General features: G+C 37.5%; 1 protein-coding gene across 4 annotated transcripts in view; it reads left to right on the forward strand.

The window, feature by feature from the left end:
* The window catches only part of SOCS7 (suppressor of cytokine signaling 7), a 43,489-nt gene that overhangs the window by 8,006 nt on the left and 21,935 nt on the right, over window positions 1–13,548 (forward strand). Inside the window, exons 2-8 of one of the 4 annotated variants that reach the window (XR_004233855.1) lie at window positions 3,540–3,604; window positions 6,416–6,520; window positions 6,988–7,089; window positions 7,954–8,084; window positions 8,761–8,929; window positions 10,418–10,529; window positions 11,446–11,526. Coding sequence is in view for 3 of the 4 variants with exons in the window: in XM_012548380.3 (XP_012403834.3) it covers window positions 3,540–3,604; window positions 6,416–6,520; window positions 6,988–7,089; window positions 7,954–8,084; window positions 8,761–8,929; window positions 11,446–11,574 (701 nt within the window). In the remaining variant the exon portion in view is untranslated. Of the gene's footprint in view, window positions 1–3,539; window positions 3,605–6,415; window positions 6,521–6,987; window positions 7,090–7,953; window positions 8,085–8,760; window positions 8,930–10,417; window positions 10,530–11,445; window positions 11,575–13,548 lie in introns of those variants that run through there. The other 3 variants (XM_012548380.3, XM_031966134.1, XM_031966135.1) reach the window with 3 other exon arrangements.

Genomic DNA, 13,548 nt, shown 5'->3' on the forward strand with positions numbered 1-13,548 from the left:
TTTCTCTTCCTGGCAGGGACATAATGACATTGCTATGCATCCTAGCACATTGCTTAAATGATTTCAGGAAGTAATGGAGGGGGAAGGAATGATATGGACAAAAATGATTTGTTGAAAAAGTCTTAATTAGGTTGCTGATTCATTATCATTGGTTCCCAAACTTAGTTTCTCTTTTATCTTGGATGATCTTTGATTAGAGGGATTTCCTGGAGACATTCATTAGGAAGTGAATTTTTAGCTTCTCAATTGTTTATACTTTCCCTAGTCATGGATTCCCTTCATAAGGGAAGCCTATCAGGTGAAAAAATTGTTTGGGGCTTTTGAGTGACTTAGCATAAGCTTAAGTTCACATACATACTCTTTCCATTTCATGCTTGCTGATTTCTAGATCCTAGAAATTTTTTTCTTTTTATATATATATATATATATATATATATTTTATTTAATAGCCTTTTATTTACAGGATATATGCATGGGTAACTTTACAGCATTAACAATTGCCAAACCTCTTGTTCCAATTTTTCACCTCTTACCCCCCCCCCCATCCCCTCCCCTAGATGGCAGGATGACCAGTAGATGTTAAATATATTAAAATATAACTTAGATACATAATAAGTATACATGACCAAAACATTATTTTGCTGTACAAAAAGAATCAGACTCTGAAATATTGTACAATTAGCTTGTGAAGGAAATCAAAAATGCAGGTGGGCATAAATATAGGGATTGGGAATTCAATGTAATGGTTTTTAATCATCTCCCAGAGTTCTTTTTCTGGGCATAGCTGGTTCAGTTCATTACTGCTCTGTTGGAAATGATTTGGTTGCAGATCCTAGAAATTACCCTCCTCCTCTTCTTCCTCTTGGTTTTTAAAATGTGGAGGCGAGAAGATAGCTGAAGTGAGAAGGCCTCCGCAAGATGTGTGCATTTTGGGTACTGCCATTCCTCAGGGTTTGGCACCAGAGAGACTATAGTCTCCAGCATGGGCAGATGGCAGAGTAATGTAGTTTTCTTTGGGAAAAGGCAATTGGCCAAATGATTGAGGTGTGAACCTTTTGAAAGGCCAATGCTTTGGGTTTCTGCTTACCGAATTTAATGTTGTGTCCCTAAGTTATTTTTAAAAAATCATTCTGGAAAGTCTATAGCAGACTTAAAGATAGAGGTCTATTCACTGGAGCTAAATCTTCCTTTAAGGATGTTAGAACTGAGCTTCAGACAGCTATAGGTAACATGATAAGCACTGCTTATCAGGGTTTTTTTGTTTGTTTTTTAATACAGCCAACTGAGTTATCCAGGGATTGTTTGTACAGCATGTGCATCAAATCAAGAATGTCTCTTCTCAGTTATAGGGAAGAATCGAAGAGTAGGCAGGTTGTGGAAACTGGACAGCTTCTCAGTTTTCCTCCTTAAGTCTTTGCAGTATGGCTTCATTATTATGCTTTGAAAGTTTGGGGATGGTGGCATCTGTTTTTTACACTGTCTAGGACAGTTCTCGGTTAAAGGAGGCAAGGATGTGATGGTCCCTTAGGCTACAGTCTATGTGGCTGAGGGGAATACCCACACACCCACACCTCCCCTACCCTGCCTCACACAAGAGAGTCATTGGAATGGATGAACACTCAATTAAGAGGTGGCATTTGAGCTGACCTGTGAAGGAAACTTAGAGTTCTTAGAATTCTTAGGTAAGGCAGAGGTGCATTCTTGGCATGGGGACTCTATGCAAAAGTGTAGAAATAGAAGATAAAATGTGTATGAAGAACAAGAAGGCTATTCTGAATTTAATTGTATTTGATCTTAGAAGTGCTAGAGAGCCACTGGATTTTAAAAAGTAAAGAAGCATGATTTGAAATGCTATAGAAAAAAATTACTTGTGTATAGCATGTGTGAGAGGGAAGAGACTTAAGTAAGGGAGACCAATTAGGAAGCTCTTGCAGAAGTCAAGTTAGGAGGTGGTAGTGGGTGTGATTAGAGAGAAGAGGACATATGGGAGAGATGATGTGGAGGAATCACTAGGCAAGATCTGTTACATGCAAAGCTCTGAGTTGGTTGCTGGAGAGAGCAAAAACAAAAAAGGAAGGGGAAGGGACATCTGCCCTGAAGGAGCCTTATTTTTTCAACTTTTTCAGCATCTGAATTTCCCTCATCATTTCAGTCCCCTAGAACTGAAAACTATGATATTCTCCTACAATTCTGTGTGTGTTTGTATGTGTTAAAACCAGCATAGATTTGGGAGTGAGCATTTAGGGGGAAAAGTAAGCTTACTTCTTTGGCTTTGTTGTCTTGAGACTTTAAATTCATTTACTAACATGTATACATATACAAAATGAATATAAGGTTATTTCTAGGAGGTAGGGAGCAACTAGGGGAATCAGAAAAAGCTATAGAAGATTTTATTTAAGCAGAGTCTAAGAGGCAGAGGCGAAAAGCAAACTGATTCCAAGTTTGGGTTTCTCTTTATTAGAGCCTTCTGGAATATTCGAGTTTTTTTATTGAGAAGCCAGGTCTTCTGGTTTTTCTGTGATGTTTCTCAGGAGAGAATTTGTTTTCAGATTAGAACCCAGGTTCTTTAATGCTCCTGGAGTAGAGGATAATGTTAATGAAGAGCCTTAATGCCAGGAAAATATTTGAGAGAATAAGAGCAGGAAGGGTGGGGAAAAGATATGGTTTAGGGAAGAAAAATTAAAAGTCTAGAAATGGAATTATAATAGGCTTTTTTGTTTCCTTCATTGATTTCAGTGAAGTGGAACAAGGTGAGAATCCTTTCAATGTGAGCAGCTGTTAGTGATGGATAGGTGATGAGGTTTTGACTAGATTCAAGAAAATGCCTATTAGGAGAAGTTAAAGGAAAGGGCTGCATCTATTGGAACATGCCATCCTTAAGCAGTTCAGAGGACAGGAATTGGATCTCTTTGGGTTCTGGACCATGCCCAGCTCACTGTGGGAACTCACTTGTTAATTGATGCTTAAGATTTTCAATATGACTGCTCTCTAGGGCCTTTCTTGAGGGCTTGGAGACCTCCTGGTTTATTTGTGCAAAAGTAGTTGAGAACTACATGTGTCTCGTGTAGTATTGTACTCAAGTCTAAACTCATTCCATGGGTGTCTTTTAAGCCTTCCAATTCTAACAGCAGTCCCCAGTGGCAAAACCAATGCTATGCTCTGGCTTCTATTCAGGTTTGGAGCCTCTTTCTTGGCTCTCTTATGAAAATCGACTCTGCATCTGATTTCTTCCTCCTGAAATGGATTTGCTAATTACCACTCAAGGTATTTTACTCTTTTAATGTGCTGGGGTATGGATAGAGATCCAGAGGGATTTCTTATTGCTTTGTAGCCTATTGAATTCTGAAGCCAAATCTATTCAAAAGGCTGTTTAATTATTTCATTTCCCCACCTTTTAAATTTCAGGCTTTATTACAAGATTCTTACCAACAGTGACTAGGGATTTCTTTTGTTTTTCGATGTATCTTAAATTGAGTTTTCCAGTGAGTTCAATGCACACGTTTTCTTTCTTTCCTCTCATTCTTTTTTTCCCCTCCCAGGAAACCCAGGTTGACAAGAACTCAAAGTGCCTTTTCTCCGGTCTCCTTCAGCCCCTTCTTCACAGGTAAGCCAGGTATATTTGTCATTCTGGTCACTTCTTTCACTATCAATATCTTTTAAGTATCCTCCCTTTTCTCCTACTGACACCACCTTAGTTCAGGCCCCCATCACTCCTCACTAAAATGGTTGCAATAATCTCCTATTTGGTCCTCCTCTCAAGTTTCTCACCTCTTCAAAAATCTCTAGTAACTCCTTATGGACTTTAGAACAAAAAACACATTCCTGCATTAGATCTTCCAAATCTGGCTCCAGCTTACCTTTCCAAGTTTATTATACCGTACTCCACATCAAATGTTTTGTAGCCTAGTTAAATTAGCCTCGTTGCTATTCCTTATATAAAATATTCCTTCTCCCACTACCATGCCTTTGTGTAGCTTGACCACCAGAGCTGGAATTACTCCTTCCTCACTGTCATCTTTTGGATTCTCTAGTTCCATTAAAAACTCTGCTCAAGCACTACTTTCTTCATGAGGCTTTTCCTGATTTGCATGTCTAATACCATTCCCTACCCCATTATCTTATGGTGTCTTTGTATATATTTTCTTCTTGTATGCATACATGTTGTTTCCCCTGAAAGAATGTAAATTCCATGAGGAGAGGGACTTTATCATTTTTATCTTTATATACCCAGGGCCTAGCTTAGTGTCTGGTAGGTGATGAGTGAACGTTTGTTGATTGATTGCTGACAACCTAAAAGGAAGAGTGGATCTGAGATCTGTCACAAAAAAACTCTTCTGGATCATGAAAAGGGCTGTTTTTAAGGTGTTGAGTCTATTTTAGAATTTTAGAACTGATTAAGTCCAAAGAATGAATGAATGCTTGTAGCTTAAGTTTAAGAGCAGTTGCCTATAATTAGGGAGTTTCCTCCACCCCATGTTAAGCATAAATTCATTATTATAATATAAAGATTAAAAAGTATGAATGGCCAACTTAAATGATCACAGTGCAGAAAACAGCTATTGGAGGGTCCTGTAGTCCAAGAGCATAGGTAAGAAAAATCAAGATATGCAAAACTCCAAGAACTACCACTTAAATTAGATTAAAATATAATGGGAAAGGTTTGATGAAATAAAAATACAACATAGATAATATTAATTTCTGATTTTCTAAGTCAACATGTGGCCCAGAGTTGTTTTGCATGTGATGCTACTGTCTTGGAATAGCCATAGATTAGCCAATAGTAGACTGAATTCAGGATTATGTAATCTGTTTTTAAAGACTTCTGGTGAAGGGGATTACATAGTCTTTATATCTTATGTTTTGTGTCTAGTTGCCTTTCATACATTAGAAGGTTTCTTCTTGTGTGTAGTGTAGGTCACTGCTGTTCCAGCTTTAGCAGAGAGCACTTTTAGAAATCCAGGAAGAGATCTCTGAACACCTTCCTGGTTTGAGTGAAGAGACTCTCCAAAGTGGATATGCCTTTGTTTCTCAAGTTAAGATGATGCTATTAGCTCTAATAGAGGTTAAAATGATAGGCTTCTATTCAAATAACCTGTAGTGATGAATGTCTTTATCAAAATAAAGCCATAAATGTTTGTGGTTTTGCACTTTGTATTGAGTTTTAGTGAGAAGGACTGACTAGTCAAAACCTTTTTGAAATTTCTTCCTGAACTATATTTTATACCTTTTCTTAGAATAGTGATATCAAGGAAATATCAGAACTGGATAGTAGGTTGTTTACCTACATATGTGAAATGAGAAATAATTTCACATTGCTTCAGGCTGCAAATTAAATAATGTTTCTTTCCATTAATTATGACCTCCTTGAAGTTGGGAATGCTCAGATATGTAGAGTGAGTCATGAGTTCTGTGTAGATACCTAAAACTTTATTTTACATACAACCTTCTTAAAAATGAATTATATTTAAAATTCTGGACATCAGTTCTCATATCAGTAAAATAGTTGTTAGTAGTTGGATTCTTGGTGATTGACTTGATTGTGTATAGTACTATATGGAGCCACTTGTAGATGCTGCTCTGATTGTTTTTCAGAATTTTTTTTTCCTGCTTGGTCTCATAGGCCTTTCTGGTTCCTAGAAGGTGGAGAGAAGTAGGGAAGATTTCTTATATTTAATTTTTTTGATACTGATAGAAATATTGATTACTCTTTCTAACTAAGAGATTGAGTTTTCTTTTCTGAATGAAACCAACATCCTTTCATCAAGATCCCACTGAAGTGTTCTTGTCGCTGCTGTGACCTTTGACTGGAGTGACTTTTAAGGTTGTAGATGTGGTTTTAGATTTTTGGATTAATCTGAGATTTTAAAAAAATGATGGCAAAAGTGCTCTGTAAAAATCAGAGCCATGTAAAAGGAAATAATTGGGTTGGTTGGGATTTTTACCTTTGTTATCCTTGCCAGTATTTTTCTTATAAATATTTCTTGGCCCTTTTTCCTATAAACTTATTGCAAGTGTCTTATTCCCTAGGGAAAAACTTTACAGGTTGATACTTATTTGGCTCAGGAGTCTGAGAATATTAATTGTGATAAATAAGGAATGTGTGTGTGTGTGTTTGTGTGTGTGTGTATCTCCTTCCCCCAAAGTTACACAAGTTATTGATAGAATCTAGACTATGTTTCCTACATGTAGATCAGTTCCTCAAATGCCTCTTATTCTGTGCTAATATTCTAAATAGATAACCAAATTTAAATTTTATTAATAAAGTGAATTTTGTGTAGTGAAGACTTAAGTTCTACACAATAGGCTTTGGACTTTTCAAGAGTTGTGGCCTATCCAACCATCCTTGACTTTTGCTTGCTTTTGATCTTCAGCTCTGCTTTCTGTAATATGCTTGCTCCGTGAATCAATCCCTTAGGTGAAACGGTGTCACTTGTGGACGTGGACATTTCTCAGCGAGGTCTGACCTCTCCACATCCTCCAACTCCCCCTCCTCCTCCACGAAGAAGCCTCAGCCTCCTAGGTACAGTGCTTCTCTAACTCTTCACTCTTTTCTGCTCTTTGGGAGGCTGGGTGAAAGGAGTGCTCAAAAGACAAGTTCTACTTGAGTAGAAAGCAAATGAGCCTTTGCTAGATCCCCAAAATTAGCTTATTTGGTTTCTTCCCTATCCTTTCTCCCTTCTTTTGTCTTCCTGAAGCTGAAGTTCTTCCATATTATGGTACCATTGCTAATGTATTGGCTTGAGTTTCTCATTTTTACCCTATCTTGAATCTCTTGCCATTGAGTTACTTTAGAAATAGAATCAATATCTTCCCAAACACATTCTACCCAAACCTCTCCCATTCTGCATTCAAATTCGAGGATCTGTCTTCAAAGGCAGGATGAAGGATTAGCCCATATTGCTTTAGTAGGTATCCTGTTGCTTGCTACCCTCACTGCTTACTCTGTTCTTTTATTTCTGAACTGCTTGCTTTTGTTCTCTTTTCTAGATGATATCAGTGGGACGCTGCCTGCATCTGTCCTAGTGGCTCCGATGGGGTCTTCCCTGCAGTCCTTTCCCTTGCCTCCACCTCCTCCACCCCATGCCCCAGGTCAGCTTAGCTTTAGTGGCAAGATTTGAGAAAATAGGGCATGTGGTATGATTAACCCTGGGTAGGGAGGGAGGGAATTTGGGGTGAAAATGTGGGCTGGCTCTGGGGTTGAGGGGAAGAAGGGAGGGATTCTATTTGAAAAATCTAAAACTATTAGAAAACTTGAATCTTGCCTCCCTTGCCTAGACTAGACTATTAAGAGTGAATCTGAGCTGTCCTTTCTTTAATATTTTCCTTTTGTGAGTGAATCAAATTTTATTAGGAATTGGGGTCCCCTTATGAATGACCAGTTTGTAGGCCTTTAGTTGCCCAAATCTTCTCTTAAAATAGTGAAAGGGCTTTATGAATAACTGATTATGAACAGTACTGTGTTTTTTCTAAGCTTTTGGTTTTTACTGCAGCCTTATAAATAAGTAACAAACTTTTAGCAATCAATACCCACTTTTGCCAGCCTACTAGGAAATAAAATGAATGAATTGAACATTCTTTTCTACTTGCCTGGCGTAAATTGTTACTCTCCCTGGGCAAGTAGGCGAGTGACTATTTCCAAGGCTGTTTTACCTGGAACTTTACCTCGATGTGGGAGAAGTTGGAATCTGCTCTAGGCTGGTGAAGTCCCTGAAGTAGTCACCTTAGTCAGGTTAGTGAGTTGCTCCCTTGTTCTTCTGGTGGGGTAAAAGACCCCAACCCATCTTCACTAGCCTTCACAGCTCACATAAGCCCCCACAGCTTTCTTTTGGTCCATCCAGCTCTCTCCTGCTTTGGCTTTTCCCTTTTCCAGCTTAGCCTCTAATGCTTTGCCCTACTCCCAGAAATTAATATTGGTTTTGGGGGTGTGAACAGATGACCTCTGTTGCCCTGCAGATGCATTTCCCCGGATTGTACCCATCCGAGCTACTGAATCCCTACATAACCAACCCACCCAGCACCTTCAATGTCCTCTCTACCGACCTGACTCTAGCAGCTTTGCAGCTAGCCTTCGGGAATTGGAGAAGGTAGGATTGTGCTGGGGACCAGAGGTACCTTCCTTTCCATACTCTAATTCCATACCTCACCAGTGGGGTGCCTACTTTTCCTTGGCCTTTTCAATCTTTCCTTTAGGTCAGGGGTTCTTAACATTTTTTGTGTTAAAGGCCCCCTTCATGGGGCCTTAACATGGAGGCCTAGAGACCTCATGTTAAAAAATTTGGAAGAAAATAATTTATGTAGAAATGCAGTTATCAAAATATTTAAAAGACAAGTTCAAACTCCATATTAAGTACTCCTGCTTTAGGAGAAGGATGGTTTTCTTTGCCCCATTTCCCTATAATTTAAGTATAGCCTACTCTTGTAAAGTCCAAGGAGAAGGAACGTTAGATTGTTAATTCATAAAGACTTTTGCATGGTGGAGAAAGTCTTGTTTTGGGGTGGGAGAGAAGTTATATAAGTAGCTGGATCACTTAGTCAAACATCAATGTCCACCAGTGTTCTTTAAAGTGCCCAGGTCATGGAAATATTAGAATTACTCTGCTGGAATTGTAAAGGTCCAAAAAAAAGGGCTTATTATCTATTGCTTATGGCCAACATATTTAGCCACTAAAATGTTTTGAGGAATTTTTTTTGGGGGGTGGACTGTTTAAATTGTTTTATTTCTCAGTTCTGTTGACCAAAAACCTGATTTTGTCTTGGTAGTGTGGTTGGTATTGGGGGCCTATGAATTGGGAAGATGCTGAAATGAAACTGAAGGGGAAACCAGATGGTTCCTTTCTAGTACGGGACAGCTCTGATCCTCGATATATCTTGAGCCTCAGCTTCCGATCCCAGGGTATCACACATCATACCAGAATGGAGCACTACAGAGGTAAGAATAGATGATATTCTCCTGTGAAGAACCTTGGAATCCACTGTTTTAGAACTGGAAAGGATGAAAAGAGGTGATGTTGAGGGCTCAATGGTCAATGATCTTTTTTTTTTTTTTTTTTCTGAGGCAATTGGTGTTAAGTGACTTGTCCAGGGTCTCACAGCCAGGAAGTGTTAAGTGTCTGAGGTCAGATTTGAACTCAGGTCCTTCTGACTTCAGGGCTGGTGCTCTATCCACTGTACCACCTAGCTATCCAATGATTTTTGATCATTTTAATGCCTGCTGTAGATAGACTCTTGCACTAGAAATTTTAGGCGGGGAAGAACATTTAGTAGAAATACAAAACATGATCCCTGCCCTTGAGAATTTATAATCTATTCAAATTCTTTGCCATTCTATGCTGTTTTGTGTAAAGATCTATATACTTTCAATACTTCCTTTCAAAGTTTACTGCCTGAGATAGTTCATGACTGAGAGTTTGAGTGGGTACCCTTATTTGCAGATGGCTATCTTGCTGTCTTATTTATACAGGGGAGAAAAAAAAAGGATGATTCTGCTTATAGGAAGAAAGATGACAAAAGAGACTGACATGATGGGAGCAAATGTCAGTCTTTAGAATAAATGCTTGGGGGAGGGTAGATATATCTAAGATTTCTTACTAACTTGTTTCATGAGTAGGAGAGAATAACCGAAATTTGGCAGGGTTCTTAGTAGAATGAAGATGGAGTCCTTAGATTAATTCTCCAGTGTTTTGATTATAATTAAACTCAACCTCTAAAAAGACTTTGCTATTAGCATTTCTGTATATCATATGAACAATATAGATATACAAGTGGAGGTTTTTTGCTCTGATCTCCTGGTTGTTCTGTCTGAGCCTTATTTGTATAGTATTCTTTCTTACCAGCTCTTGCCTATTAGCAGGGTGATCAAATTGTCCCTCTTTTTGAGGGTCATCTTTGAAGCAGTTTAAACAGAAGTCCTCCTCAGGAGGAACTTAAGCTGTCAAACTCTCATGATCAGGTGATACTTATTTCTGTATCTCTGATTAAAAGTTTTAGTTTTACTCTTTTGAGAAAGTTGGATTTTCACATTTTTATTTGGTCTGTGCCTAAAGGCTTGTCGTGGTAATTGAGATTTAGCCTTGTAATAAGCCCTCCATCATAATATCTGCATACTTTCCAAGGAAATGGGAGTATACAGATTCTTTGAGAATGTCACTTGATCACTTAAGGTAATGACCTGAGCTTTTCCCCTCTCTTATGTTTGGCCTAACGGAGCTTGTCATGCCAGGCAAACTCTTTCTTTATACTGTTCCTGAGCACTTTTGTGATAGGGGTTGGTCTTTTAGGTCAGCATGAACTACATTCTTATTGTTCTCTAGTAGTCTCCTCTTCCCCCTAAAGGCAGAAGGGGGAGGAGGAAGGAACTTGATTCCAGAAGCTTGGGAATTAATTGGTGTAACTGAGGTCAGCTGCTGCTTTTTTCTAGCTGTTCTTCAAAAAAAATTGCAGAGCCAAGCACTTTGATAAACGAATGAAAATGACAAATGACTGGGCCACAGGAAAAGTAAAGAGATAAATGTTTGACCTTCACATTCCAGGTAGGGAATATACCAGTCACAACCATTTTAAACGCTTCTTCAATTTCTTTTCTTCTCTTCCCCTCAGATACTTTTCTTTCTGGAATCAATAGAGTTTTTAATAGGAATTTTTTATGTATCTTTTAGATATCAAGTTTGCAGTAGAACATTTGTTTTTCTCTTTAAAGAGATACCTTGAATAGTGAGCCATCTCATCAGTGATTAGTATCACTTTTTAGGGCAGAACTTTTTGTATACTACTGATTCCTGCTTTTAAAAAACATCCAAAATGTTCACATTCCTTCTTTTCATTAGTATCCTAAAGTCTTAAGAGGAGATTTTCGTAATATGCTTAGGACTGGGAAATCTGTAGGAATGAGAAGATTGCAAGTTCACAGCTTTCTCTCTTACCTATTTCTTGCTTAACATAGCAAGACAAGTGAGATCTTCAAAGATTAAACTTTTTTTTTTGTATCACTATTCCTGTCTTTACCATTATTTTAATTATTTATTCAATGGGTGGGTTCTCTATTGTCCTGTAGTAGAAGGTAAAGCCTAAAAATGAGTTTTGAATGGATAAGGAATTAGGGCCCTTTCCAGAGGCGATTCAATGCCTGGTCATTAGCTTTCAGAAATTGTGGGCAATATGGGTAAATATTTGTAATCTTTTAGTATCTCCAATATGACAATATCCAGAGCCTTTTTATATCTGACTTTGACTTATCATCTTGCTTAGTACAGACTATTACTTCAAAATTGCCATTAGAAGCAGTGCCGTTTTCCTAATATTATGAGTAAGAACAGGGAGGTTTGGCATTCCACAAACTTTTGCTTGTTAGATGTTGCCACACACCCAGAAAGATTCAAGACATTATTATGATTGAGAAAATATCTCTATTTTCTTCTGATGTGAGTTGTTTTCACTTTCTTATGATAGGAACTTTCAGCCTCTGGTGTCACCCCAAGTTTGAAGACCGTTGCCAGTCAGTGGTGGAATTTATCAAGAGGGCCATTATGCATTCCAAGAATGGGAAGTTTCTCTATTTCTTAAGGTCTCGGGTTCCAGGTAAGATTTTACAGTCTTCTAACTGACTTGGATATGATTCGCCCTATTTTTAGGTGGCTATTTGTGTTTTTTAAACTTTTACTAAGTTTTAACATTGATTTAAAATTTTTTTTGAGTTCCAAATTCTCTCTCCCCCTCATTCCTCTCCTACTTATTAAGAAGGCAAGCAATATGATAAGTTATACATGTGAAATCATGCAAAATATGTTTTCAAATTAGCCATATTGTATCCAAAAATTAATAAAAAGTAAGAGACAAAGGAAGTTAAAAAAAAGTATGCTTCAATCTACACTCAAGTTTCGTTAGTTTTCTTTCTGGGTGGATAATAATGGGTCCTTTGGAATTGTGGATGATTATATTAATTAGAATAACTAAGTCCTTTATAGTTGATAATTGTTACAATATTGCTGTTACTGTGTATGGCATTCTCCTAGTTCATTCTTCTAGCTCACTTCATTTTGCATCAGTTTAGATAATCTATTGAGGTTTTTCTGAAACCCTCCTGCTTGTCATTTCTTATATGAAAAAATATTCCTTCACAATTGTATACTGCAACTTCTTGTTCAGCCCTTTCCCAATTGATGGGCATCCCCTCAGTTTTCAATTTTTTCAGGTTTATTGTTTTTGATTGAGATTGTTAATAGCAATCATTCTTGCTAATATCAGGTGGCAAATCCTTTGCCCTTTTTTATTAATGTCTTAAACTGAGGATGAATATCTTTGGTCATCTGATCATATGAATGAGAAAACTGATCCCAATTCTGTTGTCTAGGCATTTGGCGAGCAATTAATTGACACTTGATGGTGGTCTTTTGTTCCCTGCCTTAATAGCTCTGGGTACTTTTTATGAGAATTTAGAAATATACAACCAGCTCTGTAGGATTAATCTAAATTGGGAGGTAACAGCATAATCCTAAAAAGGAAAAGAAGTAATTTGAGGAGGGAGGATACAGCTTTAACACATTAGCTAGAATAATGGGGGGGAAATCTACAGAATTTAATTCAGTTTTTAAATGAAGGTTTTATGATTCTTTTAGGACCGGGTGTAACATATGAATAGGGTTGGCATGGAGAGAATGCCAAAGAAAAACCTTAGGTAGAATGTTAGTTATATGATTGAGCCAGTTTATTGGAATGTTTGAAATCCTGAAAATTTACATTCTCACTTCCTGTGGTGATGTTAGTACAGTTGGTCTTTACATATTTGATAAGAGCTAGAAGCTTGTAGTTAGGACTCTGATTTCCCTATTGCTGCTGCTCCTTATTAGCATTACAGAAAGATGAGATCTACTTTGAAAGGGTTTTAATTAGAATTCTCAAAATGGTACTAAAATTTTGAGCTCAGAAGAAAATTATTTTGATGATAGTCAAATAAGGAAGTGGAATCTAAACTAAAAAAGGAGATTTTTGAGAGAAGAACCCAAAGATCATTGTGTGAACTAGGTAGACAAAAGAAAGGATGTTTTTCTAGAAACAGTTGAGTAATTACTACATATGGGAGATCTTGAAATTACTATTAGCAGCAGATTGGGAAAGGCTATGAAGATTTCTTATAGAAACCACCCCCTTCAGAGTTAAATTTCACTGGGGTAAAAAGGGTAAAAAGTCTACTTTTTTCTTAGTTATTGCTTGCTGCTCAACTTTAGTTTATCTTTGTAATGTGGGCAGTATGTGAGTTTAGCTTCCATTTCCATTACTGGAAACGCTACTTAAAATGCATGTCTTGACAGTTTTTGTTGAAGGAAAATTATTGTTATATAAAATATGACACATTTATTTTAGTTATACTGTAGGTGATAATGTTTATTTATGTTTTGGGGTTCCCTTTTGTCAGGGAACCAAAATATGATGAGTTCTAAATTTAGGGTTGTCAGGGAACCAAATGAGATTAGGTTCAGGGAACCAAAATGAGATTAGGGTTTCTAGTGGTCAGGGAGTTAAATGGTGAAGTTAGTGGCAGTTTTAGGTTCAGGG

This window comes from Sarcophilus harrisii, chromosome 4 (assembly GCF_902635505.1).
Source record: "Sarcophilus harrisii chromosome 4, mSarHar1.11, whole genome shotgun sequence".
NCBI lineage: Eukaryota > Metazoa > Chordata > Mammalia > Dasyuromorphia > Dasyuridae > Sarcophilus > Sarcophilus harrisii.